Source organism: Odontesthes bonariensis, chromosome 21 (genome assembly GCF_027942865.1).
Source record: "Odontesthes bonariensis isolate fOdoBon6 chromosome 21, fOdoBon6.hap1, whole genome shotgun sequence".
Classification (NCBI taxonomy): domain Eukaryota; kingdom Metazoa; phylum Chordata; class Actinopteri; order Atheriniformes; family Atherinopsidae; genus Odontesthes; species Odontesthes bonariensis.
Genome location: NC_134526.1, coordinates 8452568 through 8476159, shown reverse-complemented (window position 1 = coordinate 8476159; position 23592 = coordinate 8452568). Strand labels below are relative to the sequence as shown.

Genomic DNA, 23592 nt, shown 5'->3' with positions numbered 1-23592 from the left:
TATAGGAGGCATATTCAAGAAAATATTCTTATTCAAATGCTTTATAATAGGAAAGTTAGATTATCGAAGGACTTATTTAATGATTAACATAATATTCTTCTGTTTTGTTAGTTTAGGAAACTCAGATTTAGATATTTTGTCATGTGGCCATCCTTGAAAGTAGACATTATGAGAGGCAAGGCAAGCAACGGTTTTTCTTACCTTGCGAAAAAAATTTGAATACCTAAACCAAAAGTGATTTATGTGCCTAAACCTAACCAGTAAAGTAATGAAAATTCAAGATAATATGAGTGAAAGTTTAAAGCAAAAATAAAGTTTGAAATGTATCCGTCCTGATGGGAGATTAACTCAAGTCTCGTAGATACCAGCCCTTGGAGTCAGATCTCCACCAGTCTTCAAATGTAGACGCATGCATTTATATCTTAGTGTCCACATTAAATAAATAAATGAAAGAAGTCATATCTAAGAAAACAAGTCGATGGATTTTGTTTCATGTCAGTAACACAAACTGCTTTGAGCGACAGTTTTGATTCATGTGTAGGTGTGTTTAATGGGGGTTGACAACTCATACAATAGTCTGGGAATCTAGATCTAATGTACTAGGAGGAGCTGGAGGACATGGTTGAGTGGGTGGTACATGGGCTGCCTTGTCCATAATTAAGAAACACATTTTTCTTCATTATGCTACGATTAGAAAATTTTAAGTCAATGCGATGAGGCAACAGCCGCTGTGCAATGAGAATATTACACTTTGGAAAGAAATTTACAAATTTGCACCGTGCATAATCAAAAAAAAAAAATAGTCATGTTCTGTTTGGCTAGTATTAACTGATGGAAATTTATATGAGCCGATATGTTTTTATTTTGTGCAGACTACATTTGGCCATTGTTTCTTTTTCAGTGCATATTACCGTAAGTTAGAGTTATTATCGTGAGAAGTTATTCCTCTTGTTCATTCAGTTGCATGTATTTATTTTTAAAAGACCTACACCACCATGCCAGTGGTTGGGTTTCTTGAAATTCAGCTAATGCACATCCCATTAGACTAGATAATCCTTAAGATGTTTCTACCATTTGATACGTTTAGGTAAACTCATTTGATTGGATAAGTTTCAACTGCAAAGAACTAAAATATGACATGATGAGAATAAAGGCCAACTCTAGAAGTTGGAGGAACAGCCTGTAAAGGCAGAAGTGTGTTGAGGGGGTAATTGATCTAGGGACATGACACATAAAAGCTTGCTTGACATTTGTAAACAAAAGAAAAAGATAGAAAGCTTTGATCTAAATTTAGGGTTGCGTACCTTAGAAAACCCAGTAACACCCATCACCAGCCCAGTACCATCCTAATGTTTAGGCATGGCAGTGGGATCATCATGTTGTGGGTTTCCTTCCAACTGCAGCTGGTGAAAGATTAAACTTGCACCAGAATGCTGATGATCACAGACTGTGCCGGTTATTCGCCACCTTCTGACAGGGTATTAACTGGGTTTCCTTGACATGCATTCGTAAAGGTTAATGAAAACGAGAAATATGTAAAAACTATGAAAAGCTGAGGTGGTTTTTGCTTTTTCTAAAAGGTAGAAACACCTTTTAAGAATGGATCACGACACAGAAAACAATTCACATGATTGGCTTTTTCCAAGAAGAATTGTGTCCAATGGCAAATATTCACTCAATTATTTGTGTATACAGCTAAAGCGACTGAGTTCGATTGTCATCCTAAACGTTTTGGGGCTTTATGTCTGTTTATTGCAGAAATAAGTGACCTAGCCTAAGCTGCCACCTTCTGATGCCACTCAGTCTGCTGGCAAATCGTAAAAAAGTTTAAAAAAAAAAAAAAAATATTAGCATATTTCAAGTTTTGTGACACTTTTGGTCTCAGTGGGAGGTTTCTTTTAACACTTGCATGAAAAGACTGAAAACAGTGGAGTGGAGACACAATGAAGTGTAAAAAGTACGATATCCAACAAAAAAAAAACTCAGTTGTGCCCCATTGGAGTGGGTTGGCACCACATCCTGAGTGTGAGAATGCATTCCCATGTCATACCTACTTATCGATGTACCAGGAAATCGATCAACAGATTGTTTTGTATCTGACAATGCTATGCAACCCTGTTTAAGTCAGCTTCCTGACCTGAACCTCTCCTGAGAAACCTGAAAATAGCTATCCACAGCTGGTCACCATCCAACCTAACTGAGCTTGAAAGGATCTGCAGAGAAAAATGGCAGAAAATCCCCAGATCCATGTACGTGTCATACCCAAGAAGACACGAGGCTGTAATCACTGCCACAGGTGCCTCAACTAAGCCCTGAGTAAAGGCTCTGAATGCTCATGTCAATGTGATGTTTCAGCTTTTTGTTTAGAATAAATTCCTCACATTTCAGAAGTGTACTTTTGCTTGTCATTAAGGAATACAAAGAGGAGATTTATCAGGGGGGAAATGTACTCAAACAACACTAGCATGTGGCCGCAATGTAAAAGAGTTGAAGGCGTCTGAATATTTCCTGATATAGTGCAGAACTTTGTATTTTATTACATTAAGGATTTTTACCAGTTTAAGGAAAATCTCATTACTTCTTTAATGTGAATTTATGCAGCAAGGCACTTAAAGCCTTATTGCATCATGTTTATTTAATAGAACCAGTTTATTTATTCTGGGGTGCATTTACCAAAACTTACTCTGCACAAAAATGTCAAACTATTCCCATCTACCTTTCCACCATGATGACATAATGACCATGTCAGTAACCGTGCGCGAGCATAATGAAACCAACCAGAGCCAGATGTAATGAGGCTTTAAAGTATGAAGATAAAACAAGGGAATGTATTTTCTTTGACTTGATTCCTTTGAATTAGTCAATTTGATGTGCACCAAATGACGGTCATGATTGGAGGTCAACTTAGTCCCCATTTTATTTACCTCCGTTGTTCATTATATGGACATTTTTGCCTTTAATAAAAGAGATACTGAAAAACTTATGAGCTCAGGCAGGCGCTAATAGCTCGCAAGTGAGATAGAGGCTGATAGATGGAGATGGGGAGAGTGAGAGAGGGAGAGGAAGCTAAAGAGAGGCTAAGCTGGGCTCCGAGGGCCGGCCAGTGATTAAGGAATGGGAGGGATGAACACCAGCCACTGAGGGACTAGTGTCTATCTGTGTGAGTCCATGCGAAAGCAGGGCTGAGCAAAAAGCTCAGAAACAAGAACCCACTGTCACGGTATCTTAGCAACCATCTCCGTCTCCCAGGTGACAGGGTCTGACATCACTTCCTGTTGGTGAGTGTGCATGTGTACACAGTGTGTCCAAGTCCGAGAAATGCGAACACGTCGTGAGCGCTTGGTGAAAGTTCACGTGCTTTTCCCTCCGCCTGCTCTGCAGCTCCAGCAGCCGGGTCTCCATCAGGTACATGCCGGTGTGAGAGATTGAAACCGAATGCATCATGCTTACATGTGAGGGCGAGTTGTCAAAGCAGTCTGAGAGCACATATATGGAGTCGGTGCCATGCGCACATGCAGCCAGCCTGATTGTAGTTTATGCCAATGGAAACATGGCCAACTGATACCATCTGGTAGGACTACTTGGCACAGGGAGGCCCTCTATGGTTCCATGACATATTGGAGTAGTTAAAATTAACACTGTGACACTATTTGGCAGGAAAAGACACTGAACTATCTATTACTGTGTCTATTTCAGTGTCTCTCTCGCTGCAGTAACAAAGGCTGTGAAAACTTTGGCTGATCAATATCAGCACAACATCCCTGTGCGATAAACCACTTCTTCAATCATCTGCACTCCTTGAGTTTATTTTATTCTCATAAAATTTGATGAATAACTAAAAAAAAATAAACGATAGGAAAAGGTAAATCTATATTTAAAAAAAAAAAAAAAAAAGCACTTTCAGTCAGTGATAAAATGTGAAACTTATAGAGGAGGAGTAGAACTGACTCTTACCACAGGCTCAATCCAGTGTGGAGCATGAGGGATGAGCAAGCCCACGGTTTGACCATTTACATGAAAAACTAATGCTTGCATTGTCTGCCCCTAATTAACTTCAGCTGCTCAGTCCCGTTTAAAAGAAAAGAAAAAAAAAAAAAGAAAAAGAAACTACTCATGATTAGTTTCTTAATTATGTTGAACATTTGTAGCAAAAGAGAAACAGCAGATGTGTATGTCCGAGCTGGAAGAAGGTTCCTGAGTCCATAACGCTGGATCAGATAAGATCCATGATGATTTCATCCTCCATCACACTGGAGACTTGAGGCATGCCAGGCTGGGGCACAGCTCCTCTCTGACCTCCAGGCATCAGCATCTGACCTGCACAGAGAAGGACGAAAGGTTCTTCAAACTTTCTCAGAAGTTAAAAATCGGGATTTGTTTCTCCTCATAAAGAGGGCAACGTGCAGCACTTCACCTCCAGATATGGAGATTTTAAATAATTACACGGCGCACTAAAACAAATTCAGAATTTTTAAGTCTCCTATTGAACTGTATGGATTTCTGCTCTTCCCCCCCCCCCAAGTAAAATCCAACCTGACTGAAAATGAGCAATTTTGCAGCTACAGCAGCCTCTCTACTGGGGATAGGTGTTAGGCCCTATTCACATGTTCTGCTTAAAATAGCACATCTAATTACATTACATGAGGCAGGATAGACCCACACACACTCACACAGCAAACTTACACAAGAAAACAGTTACTTCTAGCACTTTGAGTGTAGACACAGTTGCACTGATCCTCAGGTGATCATAGATTCTGAAAACAACTAAAAGACCTGCATCCGATGACTTGAGAGCCCTGATTGCGGTTTACTCAAGTCAAGCAGGTCAGAGATGTACAGGGGGACCAAATCATTAAGTGACTCACAGGATTTTAAAGGTGGTTCTGTGTTGAACAGGTAGTCAGTGGAGGAACTTTAGAACTGCTTCACATCAGAACTCTGGCTGCTGTGTGAGTTGAAGCAGTCCAACTCAATGCTTGGATAAAAGCCACTGATCAGATTTTAGACTGGGGAAACTTTGGAGGATGCCAAATAAATCCCATTTTCAAACCATAAAGAGCAACCAACCCAGCTACTGAAAAGATCTCAATCTGGGATTTTTAAATCAATATGTAAACAAACCAGAACATCTGCAGACTTTTTTAGTCAACATGCACAGAAAACGGGACATTTGGACAATGTGCAAAGTAGATTCCAACTCAAACAAATATCTAAAAATATATTTATATTGGATACAGATGGCTGCATTCGATGGCTTTAAACTCTAACAGAAGAGTCTGCTGTGCTGTGAAATCTCACACGCAGAGAGAGGAACTTGAACAAAACATCTAAAACAAAGGATCTCTCCGTCTTTCAACATGCTTCCGATGTTTAGCGGAACAAAAACAAACAAAAAAAAAGGGTCCAGTTTGAGAAATGTGACCTTTTGATTTCTTATTCTAGATGTACAGCAACAGACAGATAAAATACATTTTGATGTCCAGCTGAATCAAATACTTCCGACTCTCTCCGACTCCGTATAGGATGTTTTCTGACCTGGCAAGGGTTGCCTCCACTGGCCTTGCATTTGAGCCCCCCCTCCTGGTGTCGGGTGGACCAACTGCTGTCCTAAACCTTGGTGAGACATCATTCCTGGCATGTGAGACACCCCGCTCTGCTGCAAGGACACCGAGACAGAACAGGGACATGAATTTCTGCAAAGTCTCAGGCTTCTGGAGGAGTTGTTACGTTTACCTGACAGACTGTCAGACATTTACGATGAGCCAGTTGATTCAAAGAGCCATTTGTTGAACTCTTACTGGCTGCTGTTGGCTGAGAAGAAGACTGCGAAGCTGTGGATTGGCTCCTGGGTTTGAGAGGCGCAGTATGGGACCCTGAGGCTGGGCTTGCCCGCTCTGTGCAACCTGGTTGGGTGGAGCTCCACTGACTGCTGGTTGTTGATTGGTTGGTCCAGTCGCTCTCATTGCCATCTGAGGGAATGCCACGCAGTTTATAGTCACATCTTTGATATCACAGCAGTCACAGTGAGTAAACTTTAAGTCTACAAAGAGAAAAGTTTCCTTAGATCAGCTGAGCACACCCACCTGGTCTAAGCTGAAATAAAGAGAACCTTTAAACCACCAACAAACAAGAACGGAAAGAAATGGTAGGAAATGTACTTTAAAAATCTATCTTTAAGTAAAAAAGATTTTGGTGGAAAGTTATCAGCTTTTCCACATTGGAGGTGACCTCAACATTAACAAATTAATTGAACTACAAATAAAATTGGCGCTTACCATTTTGAAGCAATTCATGACAATAATAAGCGACATCACACCTTCTGACAAGCTTCATCATATACTCAAGTTCCCATCCCATAAAATATATAAACTTGCACATGCATGTAATTAATTGAATATGTAGTTTGTTAAAAGGAAGTGCTGCATCAGGCACATTCGAGAGACATGCGTTGAGGAAACCGACGCCCTGCGGCCTGACGCTCAGCCATGAGATGTGAGGTACTGCAAGTCTGACTTTTTATGTTCACCTTAACACAGCATTCACTGTGAGAAATAAAAGGATGCCTGCTTAATCTGAGAACAATGAGAATGGTTTTAGCATAATCCAAAATAATAACAGTAAAATAAGTAAATAAGCACAAGTCTTCATGGAATCCTTGAACACATGTTGCTTGTATATTAAGAGCTTATTTGATTCTCACCATGTTGTTCTGCCTCTGCTGCTCCTCCATAATGGAGACCTGACTAACAGGGGGCATACCCACCACCACAGACTGGATGCAGAACAGATAAGAGAGAAGAGGGTGGGGGGGGGGGGGGGGGGGGGCAAACAAAGAGATGACAGTGGAGGAAAGAGTTACCGTGAGGCATGCGGAAGTCAGCAGGCACATAGGCCGCCCAAGGTGCCAACAACAGGCAGAGCGAGATGTGGAAAGACACGCAAACGACATGCAAACGCGGAGCGGGTTTATTTACCTGCTGTTGGACGTTACCATGGGAAACAGGAATAGGACCGGGAGGCCTGTTGAGAAAGTTCTGATTGGGGGGAACTTGACCAGGCTGCATTGGAGCTCCCGCTCCACCCAACTGTTGCACAAGCAAAAGGAAGAAGAAATCAGTAATTATAGGTATATTTTTCTTTCTAACACAGTATCCCATCTATGAGTTCATATGCTCTGCTTTATCTGAATTACAGCAATAAAAGGTGGAAAAAGATGCTGTGTACATTCAAAAAATGTTTTTAAAAAAAGTCAGATCCTAAACGCACGCTAGTTTAAAGCTGCAGTCTGCAGGATTTGTTGTTGTCTTACGTAAAGTCCTAATTTTTGGCATTTTAAGAGTTTACATGATCTATCAGAACGCTTGAAGTTGAAAACGGTGACCTCCGTAGTCGCAAAATGCAAGAAATGCTTATTTTTTAACCGAAAAATAAAAAGTTATTCAACTTCCTGTCCCGCCCCATCAAAACACATGAGAACTCGTGCACGTAGACGTGCACGCCAGATGCGCCTACACGACTCCTCATTCATCAACTCACCTGTCATTTGCGATCATGGAAGACACAGTAAGTAGACTAGCCCGTAATGAAGTTCAATAGTCCAGATAAATAAGCGTGGGGACGAGCCTACCTTGTATCGCGCGTGCACAATCGGTGATTGACAGGCAGCAGAGCCCAGCTCGTAAACCTGATTGGTTACCTTTTACCGGTCCGGTCTGCAATTTTGTGAACAAACCTGCTGGCTTTGGAGGGACCTAGCGGGACATATAGGGGACCTAGAGAACTCATTTTTTTTTGTATTGGGGTATTTAATGTACTACTTTCAGAATCCCCGGACAGTTCCAGGCATTATGCTTGAAAAAGAGTTGCAGACTGCAGCTTTAAGGTTTAAAATGTTGGTGACAGTCAAATTAAATAAAATGAAACATACATATTATTTCTGTCTATGCTAAATGTAAGAATACACATTTAAGGCTGACAGTTGGCCATTTTGATAGAGTGTCTGCATCTATAATCTATATTCACAGTACACATATTTGCTATATGAAAATTAAGTTTACTGTGTGAACAATGCTGAAAGTGTGAGCCTGCATTTCCACTTTGTTGGTGAGAGAGCAGCTTGAAAGTGAAAACAATCTCAGAGCACGAGTGAGATTCAACTTCAGACACCACCTGGCGAGGAGTTTGCCTTTTCAGATTTCATGGTTTAAAACAAACCAAAGCTTGATTGCTAAACCCGTCGGCATAATCTGGAAAGGGAAAAGTCCCATACATCATCCACACGCAGCTGAACAAGAAACAGTTTCAGCAACAAGAAAGAAGGCAAGCTGCTGTTGTTGTTGTTTTACCAGGCAACAGAAAGACCGTATTATTCACAAATACAGCACTTCAATCTGCGATGATACACCAACTACTTTGCATTTCATCTGCACGGTGTTGTACTTTTAAATAAATCAGTCGAGACGGGAACTGCTCCCAAGTTTTACTGCAGTGTACGTTTCCACACTGGGGGAAAGATCAGAAGAAATGAGGCGTTTCCTCTCCAAAACAGATTCAGTTCGTCTCACTGAATCTGAACAAATAAGCGTAGGACTGACCCAACACATGCCATCTTCTCTGAGCACCAACAGCAGTGGCTACATAACACATGGCTTCAGGTCTGTGTCTGTGCTGAATCTCCTGTCTTCGTCACAGTTACCTGTACCACCTTGGATCACTTTGAAGGGAACAATGTTCATTTCTGACTTGTTGTAAAAGGGACGAGTTGAGATCGTGTTCCTGCAGAATGCCACTTTGCAGAGCGAAGTCTTAACTAATGGTCCAAATTGCAATTTTAATTATGTTAAGATTGCTGTAGCACTTCTTTATTTGCAATGCAGCGCTGAATATGTGATAATACACAAGAGGCAGAAAAGAAATTAGAATTTCATGTCTTCTTCCTTCTCTAAATGCCCTCATGCGCAGTCAAACATGGCTTATGAGTCGCATATAGGGCTGATGTGCTCTCACGAAGACACGAAATTAGCAGGATGAGTAAACAAGCGCTAACGTTGCTGATGAGCGCAGAGTATGAAGAGAAGCGTAATCAAACTCATGTAAACTTGACAACAAGCTTTCTTTTTCAGGAGAAACATGCTGCTTCTCCGGCTGGATGCTGCACGGTTTAACGGTCGTACAGCACCTGTCCTCCCTGAGGGAAATAAGTGGGAGTTCATTTGTGTGGTGGAAAAGACACAGAATTCATTTAAAAAAAAAAAACCTGTCTGTGGGGTTGAAGATGAGCAGAGATAGAAAGTTACGTTTTCATGTTATGTGATCAAGGCAGCAGAGCTTTTAACCTGTAACAAGAACAGGTCTACCTTTACTAAAATGAGGGGCTTGATCCTGTCCTTTAAAACTGTGAAACACCACTACTTCACATAAAATTAACATCTTGACATCCTGCGAAATTAATGTTTATCCGACACTCAAAGCTGAATTTCACAACTTTACACTTCTCAAAATAAGCGTCTGCGAAGACGGCGGAGCAACAAGTGTGAACGTCTAAAGTTATCTGCATTATGCAGTGAAAGAAGACAAGTTGCTTTCATGCTAATCGTTTGATAATCGTTTTAAACTGATAAACAGAAATAAAATGATCTAAGGAAGGTTTGCATCACATCAGCAGGCTTCTGGCTCCCAGCTAATGTAGCCCGATTAGCCTTAAACAAATTGGCTGCAATATAGATGTTGGCTTGAAAAATGGTCAATAACAAAGCAACTTAACGCCTGAAGCAAAGCTGCTCAATGTGCTGACGCACTTCTGTAATGCCCACACCGAAGCCTTCCTCTCCTCCCATCGGCTCCCATCGGCTCCCGTCACCACTCACCGCTCTGTGCTGCTGGACCTGCTTGTGGTTGGTGATGACTTGCCGGATGCCATTGACGAATCCACTCTGATCGTTGGGGATGAGGCCCATGAATATTTTCTTCTTGGAAGAATAGAGCAACATCAGCACCCGCACTTCACACGGTGAAGTGGTGTGGGGGAAGTGGACGCAGCCCGCCTGCAGAGAGGGTCACAGGGCAGATTAGGACCCTGACATGGGGCCTGGCTGTAATTAAGTGATGGCCTCAGGCTTGGGGACAGAACCTACTTCTGAGCTCCTCTGCCCAATCAAACATATTGGTTTTATAAATTGAATGCAAATGGCATTAACTTAATTCATACTGTGCTCGCGTTGGGCCATAAATCGAATTCACCAAAGAGGCAGAGCTCAATTTGACTGAATTCTATTAATGCATGCCCCATTTCTCAATGTATTTCCTGATTAATATTGACCACATTGACACAATTTTTACAATGATGGTATCCTTCTGCAAATCCAAGCTTTTTATCCAAGATGGCAATCATATTCAAAATATATTAGAGGTTAAAAATAATAAATTGCATGGCCAAGAACCCCCTCTAGAGTCTTTACCACAAAACTACAACATGGTTTCATGTTCAGTTCATCTAGTGAACAGAGGTGAGACGTGCACTCAGTTTCCACTTATAGAAAACAAAGAATTATACTAAATGATGGACAAGATTGAGAGGAAGCCCGTAAACTCACAAAACCATTGGCCATAATGCGGTACAAGCCTCTCAATGCCTCCAGGTCTTTGTTGGTGAAGAGAAACTGGACCATTCGAGAGTTTCTGAAGAGGGGCCCTAAGGTCGTCTACAGAAAGAGCAGGCAAGAGATGACTTAGTGACGCAGCATTCAGAAAAACGTGGCTGACGTGAACAAGAATGAGTCAGCTTAACAAGTTAGTGAGCTGAAACAAAAGAACCTCACCAGTAACTGTTGTGGAATCAGCTGCATTATGAGCTTCTGTGGCCACTGGTCTGTGTTGCTGTTAAAAAGAGACAAAATGAAAAAGCGTGTGCGTGTTGAACAGTTCACGGCTCATACAGATAAGATCGACAATGCTTCCTTTCCAACTCACAGATTCTCTCCTTGGTTGACATGGACTTGGCATGGCAGAGAACGCGTGAGTTTGGTGGCTGAATCCATCGACGAGGCTTTCGGCTTCTGGAGGGATGGAGAGTGAAAAGAACACCCAGAAGAAACAAATTTCAAACATTACTTTTACGTTTTTCTACCAAAGTGCTTCCAGTGCTGGTTTAGAGTCAGAGCCCAACTTGGAATAACTTGCATTTCAAATTCCAAAGCACTGATTTCAGCCCCAAACGCTTGCTTTTAGGCCAGAGAGAGAAGCACTGATGTCGGGGGCAGGGTTACAAACAGCAGTTAAAGTTTTATTACAGTCATGATTAAAAAAATCCATTGTGGTCTGAAGAGGATCTGGGACTTCAACTTAAGCCTTGGACAAGCAGTTTGTCCTGCTCATTCCTTTTGATTGACCCCAATCAGTACAAGCAATTTAAAGAAATAAATAAAGAAATCCATCGGGAGAATTGCCAGCACTCATCTTCAGAACATCAATACTGGATAAATGATTAATCAATCACACATTAGTCAGGTCTACTGTACTCAATTACAGATTTATTGCATTGCTGACAAACAGGTTATTTATTTCTAGTGCTTGCTAAAGCTGGAAAGGAACGGAGCCAAAGACAGATAGTAACAAAACAATCCAATCTGCCTTAAATCAAAGGTGGATGTAAAAGTGCGTTTGTTGAACTGACAGTGGAGCTGCCCCCTCCTTTTAGACCAGAAAAGACTTCAGGAAATGTGCTGCCATTACAGAACATACCATAACGATAATACGATGCTCAGTGTAAACTCCAGCCAATTGCATTGGCATCCCTTTGTATTATCAACAACCATTTTCTCCAAATGAGCTTTAGATTCTGTAGCGTAATTCTTCCCAACATTACAAACTGCTTCAGCGGATAATCAATTCCAGCACTGAAAGCTGGATGCTGGAGATTAAGAGCAATGTCTCATTTTGTTCTCCAATTTGTTCAGTCAGGTTCTTTGTGACTGCACGTTCTCGTAGATCCACAGTTTCTTACTCTTTATTCTATCCACTTAACAGATGAGGGAGGACGACACTATAATTGATAGAGGGAATTGATCCAAACTTGGCGACCAAACACAAACACATGAAGACCTCATGAGTGTCACATAAATATCATCAACATCCATTTTCTTGGCTCAGCAATGCAACTGTACACTTGATTGATTTGACCTTGTGCCAAGCCAATAAAAGGAGGAGAGTGAAAAGATGTGTAATTAATCATAATGTACAGTAAGCAATAACAGGTGGCGATAAAGCCGTACCACCGTTATGTTTCAGTAGGGATGAGCTCAACTAAAGCCATCTTCATTCTTATCTAAAGCTGGAGTCAGTATGAGGTGGAAGCCGAATAATTCAGACCATTTCAGAGCGTGTTCAGTATGAGAGAGATTATTTTGTTGGTCATCGTCAACTTTCTCAATCATCTGTAAATAAAAGTATTACTTTAAAACAAATACAGAAGTAGCTGTAAAACAGTATTGGCGGGTGCCGAGCATAGTGGAGGGCCTCTTTAACGACGCCTTGAAAATAAAAGTAATATTTAGAGAGTTTGTCTCGGAGGCCTCCACGGAGCTCAGCAAGCGAAGCACGGTCCCCCCCGTGGGGTCGTTTACGCTCAACCTACATAGCGGATTACTTCTTTCTTTTAAGATTCAGCACCTTTTTTGTGATGAGATCTCTAAATAAAGACCATTTCTTTTTTCTCTTCTTCATTGACGAGTGTCAAACTGTCTTTAATGTGGCTTTTATGATCACTATCAACATCCCATCGTGGCTAAAAATGGGAGAGGAGATCAGGCCTGTGCACGTGCCTACAGTATCATGTTGATTGATGCATATGCATGATTAGAAATCTGGCAAAAACAATGCATTTGCATATATTTGCAGCTTTAGTGATGAACCTAAATGCAGTTTTAAGCATCTGGCCCCCTTTTAAACTGATAATACACCTCCACATAGATTTAAATCAACTTAACATGTCAACAACCTTCACCATGATGCAGATTCTGTTACCTTTTAAGGAGAGCCAGTTCGGCAGTTTTCCTAGGTTTTTAGATATCTTTGCAAAGCTACGCTAATTAGCTGCAGATTGTAGCTTTGTATAACTGCACAAACGAACAAGCATTGTCTATATTCTTGACAAAAAGGCGTTTGCAGTTAGTTTCAGGTGCAGGAACGTGCATAGCAAAGGTTGGTGTAGTCCAAAACGAGTCAGAAGCACATCATCTCGAGGTTCACAAAGTTTTCTTTGACTGACTTTACTCTCAGAGTTTGGGGGACTTGCAAAACTTTCTATTATCGTTTCCTTCATAGCTTTAGTTTCAAAGCACACAACTGTAAAAACAGGATGTCTTTTTTTTTCCCTTCTTTTTGTCATCCAATCAGAAACTGAAGAATAACATTTCTTTGCATTACCTCTTGCCATTCCAGAACGCCAGTCCATGCCAATATCTTATTTGCTACACTTTGAGGTTGTCCAATTGGATTTGCATTGCCTTGACCTCCAGGGACTACAGCCTATAAAGAGAGAAAGAAGCCCGTCAGTGCATTTTGAAACCAGAGCAGCTCCTCTGACTGCAACAAAATCCACCTTTTAATTCAAAAGAAAAAACACAAACAAATATAAGACTGAAACGGTGAATAAAGTGGAACATTATCAACAGTTTCTATTTCAATGAATATTTTCTTTCCAAAATCTGAGACAGAAACCGTGCTGTAGCCATGTTCAACCCGTGTCTGTCCAAAAGAGTCGGAGCTGTATTTACACGCATCCAACCCAGATACACCAGCATTAAATCTTAAAATACTTATCTAACATCCGTTATTCTCAGCACAAGGAGAAGACAAAACCTGCAGAGTAGTTTTCACAACATGTGGTGGAAATACACACTAGTTTATTTACACAAAACAGGCAAAGAAACTATTTTGCCCCTTTGTGGTCTACAGGAAAACTGTAGCTACAACAGGGACAGGTTATCGTTATAATAATTTATTCATTTATTATCAAAACAGAGTGCAAGTCTGTGTGGAAAGGCTGGTCCAAAAATAGCAAGCACTTAAAAGATTTATCAGACTGATAGAAAATTCTAAAGGAGGCTCTGATTCTTCCATGTAGGAAACTGACAGCTAATAAAAAGTCCACACAAGGAAGTGTTTACTTCATCTAAAAGTGTCCCTTTCATACTAATTAACCTGAGTTCTTATGATGGAAGAATGCAACATCAGCAAATCTTGGAAGTGACTCACTTTCTTTATTTCCTTTTTTTCTTTCTTTTCTTTTGCACATAAAAAAAAACAACAGAAAGTGTGAATGTGTTCTGGCCTTGTTTCAGTTTGGTTATAACATCTGAATTAAGCCATTAACACCCTCAAACTGCCACAAATCCTTCATCCAACTGCTCAACAAGGAGAGTATCACTGTCCTCAAAAACTCTCATTATTGAGGCTAAAATGCATGGTGGGATGCTTAGTGCAAATCAGCATCATTACTGAGTGAATTCATCTCATGTGTTCATCGGATCAGAGCTCATTGTCACGGCACATGTCCACATCTATAAAATTAGTTTTCTTAAGTTCTTAAGAGGACGATCAAAGATGTTGGAGGGGTTGCAGGACTGATATGAGCAACACCTCTCAGCATAATCAATGTGTCTGTAGTTGTTCATGGAGAAACAACATCGAGCACGAGTGTTTGTGTGCATCTCAGCGTTACCAGGATCCTCGGCTCAACATACACCGCGCGGCCAAAACCAAATCACCTGGATGCAAATAATCAAATGATATGGGGTTGCTTGAGTTGGTCAGGTGTAGCAATGTCAGGAGCCCAAAAAGGTGGGTCAGCTCACTACAACACGATACTTGATAACCAGTTTCTTTCACCAGCAGATGAACAGGTATGTTTCAACATAACAATGCAGGGCTACATTGGGCTGAAATTATAAGAGGTTCAGGGAGCACATGGACAGAATCTTTGGGATGTGCTGGGAAAGATTATGCAGCGGTCCAACCCTCTCATCATCAGCACAAGTGAGAAACTAATGCAACTCTGGACAGGAATATATGTCGGAAAAAGCTTATCAAACATGACGCCATGGCGAATGTGAATCATAGAGCTAAAAGTGGTCCAACAAAATATTACGCCATGTGGGTCAGCAGAGACCCCCCTCCCTGTAGTAAAAACAAGAGCTGAAACTTATTTGAAGCGTATTGGTGAGATATTTGTTCATTTTGATCATCACAGCATAGCTTACCATGTTGGGCTGGACTGAGGGCACCGTGGGCTGCTGCTGAGGCTGAGCCTGGGGTTGCTGATTGGGTGCTGGCTGTCCTGTGGGTGGGACTGGCTGCTGCGGATTGGTAGGAACTTGTTGCTGTATCATTGGCTGGTTTGCTGTGGTTACTGTTGACATGTTGGGCTGACTGGGCTTCATTCCGGGGACTGATGGGATGGCTGGCTGAGGGGTGAACTGAGGACCTTGGCTGACCATCCCTGGGACTAGGAGAAGGACAGAGAAACAAACCAATTTGTTGTGAGGAGTGTGACAAAACTATAACAGGCACAAAGCAAACAACAATTGTTTTTATCTTTATTAACACAAAGACCAATTTACACCTAATTTTGGCTGCATTCAAGGCTCTGCTAGTGTAGAAAGCTCAGTAAGGGCTGTAAAATTGTATTAGTTTTATTATTAAACACCAAGAAATTATCACACAGATTCTGAAAACACAAGCAGAATTGTAGTTAAAACTTGGCAAAAATAAGTTTTCCTCAAAGGCCAACAGCCTACTGTTAACTTACAGCGATTCTTCTGGTTCTTGGCTTCGTCCATGACCATCTGTGCCGCCAGATGAGCAGGAGTCATGGGGGCCGGATTCTGACAGTAAGCAGATTAAAGGAAGACAATGCTGGGTTAAACGTTTTACAGAAGGAACATGAACACAACGTGTTGAAACGGAGCCAAAAGCCGGTGGCGGGAATTAGCCTCCAGGGAGTCTTATGTTGGTGGCTGCTTGCCCATTACCTGATAAGGGTGGTTTGGGTTAATGGGTGGAAGGGCCTGCGAAGTGCCAACAACAGGATGGCTGCCAGGCAGCGGCTGAGGAGGGAGTACAGGTTTGAGTGGCCCGGGTCCTCCGCCTGAGGAAACTAAAGACAGACAGAAGAAAAAGCTTTTCTGTAAAAACTGAAGGATGCTTGCATATCTGTCACATCTATGTGGGAGTGACCTTTAATAACAGCTCTCTCTTTATCTTAGTGTGCTAAAACATCTGAAAATTAAAGGATAACAGAACTGTTTATGAACATATGAAAGTCAACAATAACCATATAAGTCAAGACATCTCCAACTGAAAGTGTCCAAAATGAAGATTAAAAAAAAGAAAAGAAATCAATAAAACAGCTGGAGCACAATGTAAATCTCAAGCAATAAAACTCACAGTCAAGAAATAAACTACATTAGTGCAAGTCTTAGTGTCGTCATTAGCAGTACCAAGAAACCCAAAACTGTGTAACATCCCATGCAAAGTGTGTCTGGAGATAAGAAGCTTAAAAGAAGCTGCCATGACTGATAATCCACAAAACTACACTATTCAGCACGTCTCTACAGATAATGCATAGAAATACCACTGTGTGATTATTCCAAAAGCCTCTACCGGTCTCACAGAGCCTCCACCTGTCTAACAGAGCCTCCGCCCGTCTCATAGAGCCTCCGCCTGTCTCACAGAGCCTCCGCCTGTCTCACAGAGCCTCTACCTGTCTCATAGAGCCTCCGCCCGTCTCACAGAACCTCTATCTGTCTCATAGAGCCTCCGCCTGTCTCACAGAGCCTCCGCCCGTCTCACAGAGCCTCTACCTGTCTCATAGAGCCTCTACCTGTCTCATAGAGCCTCCGCCCGTCTCATAGAACCTCTATCTGTCTCAGAGAGCCTCTACCTGTCTCACAGAGCCTCTACCTGTCTCACAGAGCCTCCGCCTGTCTCACAGAGCCTCCGCCTGTCTCACAGAGCCTCTACCTGTCTCATAGAGCCTCCGCCCGTCTCACAGAACCTCTATCTGTCTCATAGAGCCTCCGCCTGTCTCACAGAGCCTCCGCCCGTCTCACAGAGCCTCTACCTGTCTCATAGAGCCTCCGCCCGTCTCACAGAGCCTCTACCTGTCTCATAGAGCCTCCGCCCGTCTCATAGAACCTCTATCTGTCTCAGAGAGCCTCTACCTGTCTCACAGAGCCTCTATCTGTCTCACAGAGCCTCCGCCTGTCTCACAGAGCCTCCGCCTGTCTCACAGAACCTCTATTTGTCTCAGAGAGCCTCTACCTGTCTCACAGAGCCTTCGCCTGTCTCACAGAGCCTCTACCTGTCTCATAGAGCCTCCGCCCGTCTCACAGAGCCTCCGCCCGTCTCACAGAGCCTCTATCTGTCTCACAGAGCCTCCGCCTGTCTCACAGAACCTCTATTTGTCTCAGAGAGCCTCTACCTGTCTCACAGAGCCTCTACCTGTCTCACAGAGCCTCTACCTGTCTCATAGAGCCTCCGCCCGTCTCACAGAGCCTCCGCCCGTCTCACAGAGCCTCTGGACGTCTTACAGAGCGTATGCCTGTCTTACAGAGCCTCCGCCCGTTTCACAGAGCCTCCGCCCGCCTCACAGAGCCTCTGGACATCTTACAGAGCGTATGCCTGTCTTACAGAGCCTCCGCCCGTTTCACAGAGCCTCCGCCCGCCTCACAGAGCCTCTGGACATCTTACAGAGCGTATGCCTGTCTTACAGAGCCTCCGCCCGTTTCACAGAGCCTCCGCCCGCCTCACAGAGCCTCTGGACATCTTACAGAGCGTATGCCTGTCTTACAGAGCCTCCGCCCATCTCACAGAGCCTCTGCACGTCTCACAGAGCCTCTGCACGTCTTACAGAGCGTATGCCTGCCTGTCTTCACACAGGAAGTAAATAAAAATGTCTTCAAATAGCACTTTACAAAATACAAATTGCCTTGTGCTTCATGACTTTTTTTTCTGTTCCATAACCACGTAATCCTAACCAAAATAAGATAAGTACTGTAGCTGTAAGAGATAGCATAATAGATATCACATTGTTTATAAAGATTATAATCAAAAATAGCTTCTGCACTATGGTTGACAGCTGTGGTGTATACAGAGACAGCAGCATCTCTTTAAAGCCATTTTCACACACAAACAGAGATTTAAAAGGAGAAAGTGTGGACAGTCTGATATGTACTCTTTGCTTTACACAGCAGGCGGCTTTGCACTCTCACAACTGGAAATGCGATGGAGGGGGCGTGGGGGAACATTTGTCTATAAGCTGTGGACAAGCTGTGGAAACCGCTGTGCGTTCCACACAGCACGTTAAGAATGGCAGGTGAGGCGCCTTGGAGTGTTGATAGAAATGAAAATGGAGCAACTCTTACCAGCAGGCACACATGATAAGTCATCAGCTTAAAAAAAACAATAAGTCACACACAGCTGTTCAGTTGTGCTCATCAACTAGTCACAAAATTTGTCCCATTTGTTTAATAGCTTTAAAATTTACATTTGCTCAATGTGTCAAGGGCTTATTGACTGAGAGAAGGCCTCATCATAGTGAAACTCCTTCATAAAGAATATATTAAACACAGACAATAATCATACGAGAGCCTTGTGTGCCATTTGAGTGTTGAAATTAATTGAATAGACAAGTCAGACTGACCCGCCTCTTACACACAAAATACATCTTAAAGGGTTTCTCTCACCAGGTAGCGAGATGCCTCTGACAAGAACCATGTGGAAGGGATCCTGACTGTAGTCAGGAACGGGTTCGACTGCCCCTCCGACCGGAGACGCCCGCTCAAACAAAGCCCTTAGAGCCGGCAACTTCCGAGGAGCCACCACAGAGAAGTGAATTCCTCTCTACAGAAATACATTCAATTAAGACATCATCAGCTTCCTCTTTAAAATTTAAAATGCAACTTTGTACATAAACTACACACTTAAATGAAAAATACATATCTGTGATTCAAGAACCCAACAGAGACAAAGTCATTTGTACTCACATCTCTGATGATTTTGACTAAGTTGTCTGCTGTGCAGCCGGTGTAACTGACGCTCTCCACAGCAGGGAGCAGGTACGGAGGGGAGTTACAAAGCAGCACACACACCTTGTGGGTTTGACCTCTGCAACGGCACATGGACAGAAAGACAGGAACTGACATTTTCATCACCACCGAGTATACTCCAACAAAACACTGTATTAACAATTTTCAAGCTAAACTTTACCCTAGGCTGCTTCTAGTGGGTCGTAGAGGAGCTGATGGTTGTCATCACTTATTTGTAGTATTTACAACTCACTAAAGCCAAAGTTTTTATTTCTGTCAAAAAGTGGAACATCTCACGGTCTGTCAGATGTTTAATATCGACTTCTAGTTTGGCTGAACTAAGAAAAAACAATCCAAGAACTTTGTATATCAGAAAAATTTGGTAATCGATATGAAAACAAAGACAATGATTTACATTTGCTCTCTCATCTTTTTAAAGTCATCAAAAAGCTGCAAGGCCACAGAAAGTCCCTCTGCGATCAGACTGCAGCTCTCTGCTCCGCCTCCCATAAATCTGTGCAAAAACACATGCAAAACGCATCATTATCAAACTATTTCTGCTAAATAAAGGAAAATATTAGACAAGATGAGCATAAACTTTGTAATAACAACTCAACAACAACTTACTGGATACTGTCGATCCACGAGACAAACTCAAAGGCAGAGCTCGTCGGTGCGTGACACTGCACATATGACTCAGGAGCACAGTCCACTGTGTTGAACACCACAAGACCATACTGCGTTCCTCCATACTACAAAAAACAAAGAGCACGGGGATAGTTTTGTCAGCAAAATTCCTTTGGAATATTAAAAATCGTACATATGGAATAATAAAAATGCTGACAATGTTAAAGCAATACTATGTAACATTTCTACCTTAAAATAACAGCTTGAAAAAATTTGTGTGGCTAGAATGAGTTTTAATATTACGATTGGCCTGTCTCCTATGCCCTTCGGGGGTCTGAGTTGGAAAAACTGCGCTATGTAACTTTGCTGGAGCGGCCCGGTAGCGGCCAGGGAGCTGAGCGGAAGTACTTCGACTTGCTTTCTGGCACACCTACCGCAAAAACAAATAGACCCCTCTCACGCTCCCAGGTACATTTGATTACTCTTACCTTCTTGGTCGACATTGCTTGCACCTTCTAACTCCTCGCCGGTTCGTCAACAAAAGTGAAAGTGAAAGGGTGTTGTATTTACGACAGTGTAACCGTACATTACCTCCAAGCCTGTAGGGGGAGCTCCAGAGTGGGCTTTTTGAGAAGTTACATTGTATCGCTTTAACTGGAATATGTAAAACAAGTATAAGACACTAACATCACCACCAAAATCTGTTTCTGCTGGGGGCCCTCCGTTGAAATATCTATGGTAGGTATGACAAAATGAAAGTATTAACTCATGACAACAGAAAGGAATAAAATAGTAAACAGAGAGTATTTACTCACTGAGTACTTACTCTATAGCTGGAAGTATATAGTTTTTCCTTAGAGATTCAAAGTATGGTCCAAGGTTTGCCGTTCCTTCGATGACAAATACCACATCAGCCACCTGGTTGGAGCCAGGTTTACTGGAGGGCTCCATGTGCGACAATCTGGATTTGAGGAAGGAGGAGAACTTCCATTTACATGCAAGTTTTGCAGAAATGCTGTAAACATTCCTTTAGATCCTGTCTCAGGTCCTTACTAGATGTATTCCTATTTGTTTAGCTCGTCTCTTTCAGATACTGTTAATCTGCTGTAGGATGTTGCTTATTTTGCCCTCCACATATCCAGTTTCCAATTCAATTCCATCTAAGAACACTCTAAACACTACTCTACAATGCCAAGATGTACTAATCACCATGTTGGTGCAAAAGTACTAATTTTTTGTCTGTCAAACTGTTATCTTCTGCATTCCTTGTAGATGCCACTAAAGAAATGGGATCAAATTAATAAAAATTGCAACAAATACCTAAAGATTGAATTTAAAATTGGTTCTTTGTACAGTGTCTTGATAGATAAACAAACAAGCAGTTAGGTATAAGTTTTGGACTAAATATATGAATGAGAAATCATCCAAAAAAGACCTCTAACCCTGGAGAACTAATGAGGTACTAATGAGAAGAGGGAATCAGAAACTTCCCATGTCCTTTGGTTAAAGACACCAAAGCTAGGTTCCTTAATTAGACATAAACTGGCACACAAACAAGCCAGACTTCCTGCATCATTTAAACTTTAAACAACCCAAAACCGAATAATGATTTCATGACCATCTTACAGCAAAACTCGGAAGTAACGATACTCAGAAAGCAGAAAGCAGATGTGAGCCGACAAGCTTTATACTTGAAGTAAAGTTCAACCTGTTCAGTTTTGTCACCGCTTATTTCCATGGTCTTAATCTAATCCAGCGGCAGATTGGCTAACGGTTTATTGAAGGCGTGCATTGATCAAACTGCTGTTTGTTAGGTTGGGTCCCTGGAAAGTTACCCAGACAGAGTTACTTTGCACTGCTTAACCCATGATGAATATTACTATTTTATTTCAGTTACGCGCTTAAGTAAAATGCAAATGAAAGACAGCAAAAGTCAAAACAACAACAGCCAAACTGAACAGAGCTTTATAGTTAGCATTAGCTTCTGTGAAATATATCAGAGTGATTTAAGCTAACACCGTTCAAACAGCTTTGCTCTACCACCATGCTGGAAATAGCTGTGGACTGACCTGATAGCGTACGTCAGCCAGCTAGCGTTGTATCTTTTAAACCTAAATGTAACGTAAAATCAATTCCAATGAAAACTGAAAAGGCTGCATAGCATAATATGCATTTGTTCTATGTTTAAGGGAAATGACGTAACGACCCGCCCACTAATGTGAAATTCTTCTTCTTCTTCTTCGCTTTTAATGTGCAGACATGACGACTCAGGGCGCAGTGCTGCCACCAGACAGTCCATGCCTGCCACAAAGATTTAATCAAACATTACAAAAGTCGAAGCTGATAAACACACACGATGAAGATAAAAGAAAGCTGAATTATAAAAGAAACATGTTTTAGGAAGTAATTTATTTTTTTCAACTGTTTGATTGTTTCTGTCTCTCCAGCCTTACCATTCACACTTGGTGCTCATGAAGTAAAACACTTTTTCTATTCTGAAATTAACCATTCTTTCATTTATACATTCATCAATTATATATTTCCCCAACTGCCGTAGCTGCAACCCCCTCCTAATCAACTAACTTAGATGTAACCCCCCTCTAACCCTCTCCACGAGACCTTTTTGAGACTTTTATAGCCATTATCGATTGTCCAACCCCCTACCTCATCATATGAATAGGACAGTGGCTACTCACAGAACATCCTCATTAGAGGGGCGGCTACCCTCGTGTCATTTATTTTTTCTATTCTGAAAATACCCAACTAACTTAGACACAACCTCCCCTAACCCCTCCCCTCTACACTACTTAACATACTAGGTCAACTAGAAGTCACCTGTCAAAAATTTGATTCATTGCATTGCAAGCAATCAATCAAATTTTGACATAAGGGTGTACCTTATAAAATATTACCATGTCTGAAGGCACAACACGTGGATCTTTGAAGAAGATGGGCTACAGCAGCAGAGGACCACACCGGGTGCCGCTCTGTCTCCTGCTGGAGACAAAAGCATGCGCACATTTTCAAACAAAAGTCAAGCCAGGAATCTGAGAGAGAAATTCAAAGGCAAAATTTCCCCTACATTATACTGTAGTGCATCGTATTCTATGTTGTGGAGGACAAATTAGTCCCACAACTCATGGAGAACCAAAGTGATGCTTGTTTAGATTAAACAGTCCCAAAACATCAGAAATATAGTCTGAATGCCTTCTTCTATTGTAGCAGAGCTCTTAGAATGAAAGCTGATCATTTCTGGGTGCTGTCGATCCAGATCTCCAGAAGATGTCAGCAAATATCTACAGCAAGTACAAGTGCTTCATCCCTAACAGAGAGAAAAGCCAACTTACTGTACTTAAAAAGCCGAATTCTACACTTAGTGTAAAATGATTTTTTATTCAGAAAGAAAAATTACCCTCTGATATTGGTGATATTGAAATAATCGTAATATGTGAAATTAGATTTTTAATACTTGTCAGAGTGCACCTATATATCAAAGTTTATTAGATTTTAGGCTTTCGTTATTTAGATTTTCCATTAATAGATTGCTTCATCCCTCTTCAAACATAACTGCTTTAAAGCAGAGCAAAATTACTTCAGATAGATTTCATTTTGGCATTTTTCAAGTAAACGTCCACGGTCTGCTTGGCCTCATACAAACACGCAGGTTACAGACTTTTAACACAAAACATCATGGAAAACATCCATCTACGATGCCTACACATTTATGCATACGTACATTAATTGATAGTAAAGATCAGAGCCTACACCACCGGCAAAATCTGTGTTTTTAACACATTGGCACACTTTTCTATGTTGGTCCAATGGTGTCTACTCCCCTGTGGCAATGCCAGCCAGCCAGACAGCTTAGTGCAGCGTGCAG

General features: G+C 41.8%; 1 protein-coding gene across 4 annotated transcripts; it reads right to left on the bottom strand.

The window, feature by feature from the left end:
* Nucleotides 1–3785: 3785 nt before the first annotated feature.
* On the bottom strand, nucleotides 3786–21915 carry med25 (mediator complex subunit 25). Of its 4 annotated transcripts, none has more exons than XM_075453685.1 (20): nucleotides 21782–21915; nucleotides 20539–20673; nucleotides 20400–20445; nucleotides 19713–19837; nucleotides 19501–19599; nucleotides 19044–19164; nucleotides 18744–18900; nucleotides 16029–16153; nucleotides 15806–15881; nucleotides 15258–15502; nucleotides 13423–13524; nucleotides 10969–11054; nucleotides 10818–10875; nucleotides 10593–10700; nucleotides 9867–10043; nucleotides 6975–7085; nucleotides 6701–6772; nucleotides 5799–5969; nucleotides 5536–5656; nucleotides 3786–4317 (listed from the first exon to the last, which is right to left on the bottom strand). In XM_075453685.1, exons 2-20 carry the CDS (start codon nucleotides 20661–20663, stop codon nucleotides 4214–4216), a joined length of 2229 nt encoding a protein of 742 aa, XP_075309800.1. In that variant the 5' UTR covers nucleotides 20664–20673; nucleotides 21782–21915; the 3' UTR covers nucleotides 3786–4213. The 4 variants fall into 4 exon arrangements, with proteins under 4 accessions (XP_075309800.1, XP_075309801.1, XP_075309802.1 ...); XM_075453686.1 differs by having other exon boundaries at nucleotides 10969–11051; XM_075453687.1 differs by lacking the exon at nucleotides 6701–6772.
* Between the last annotated feature and the right edge of the window lie 1677 nt (nucleotides 21916–23592).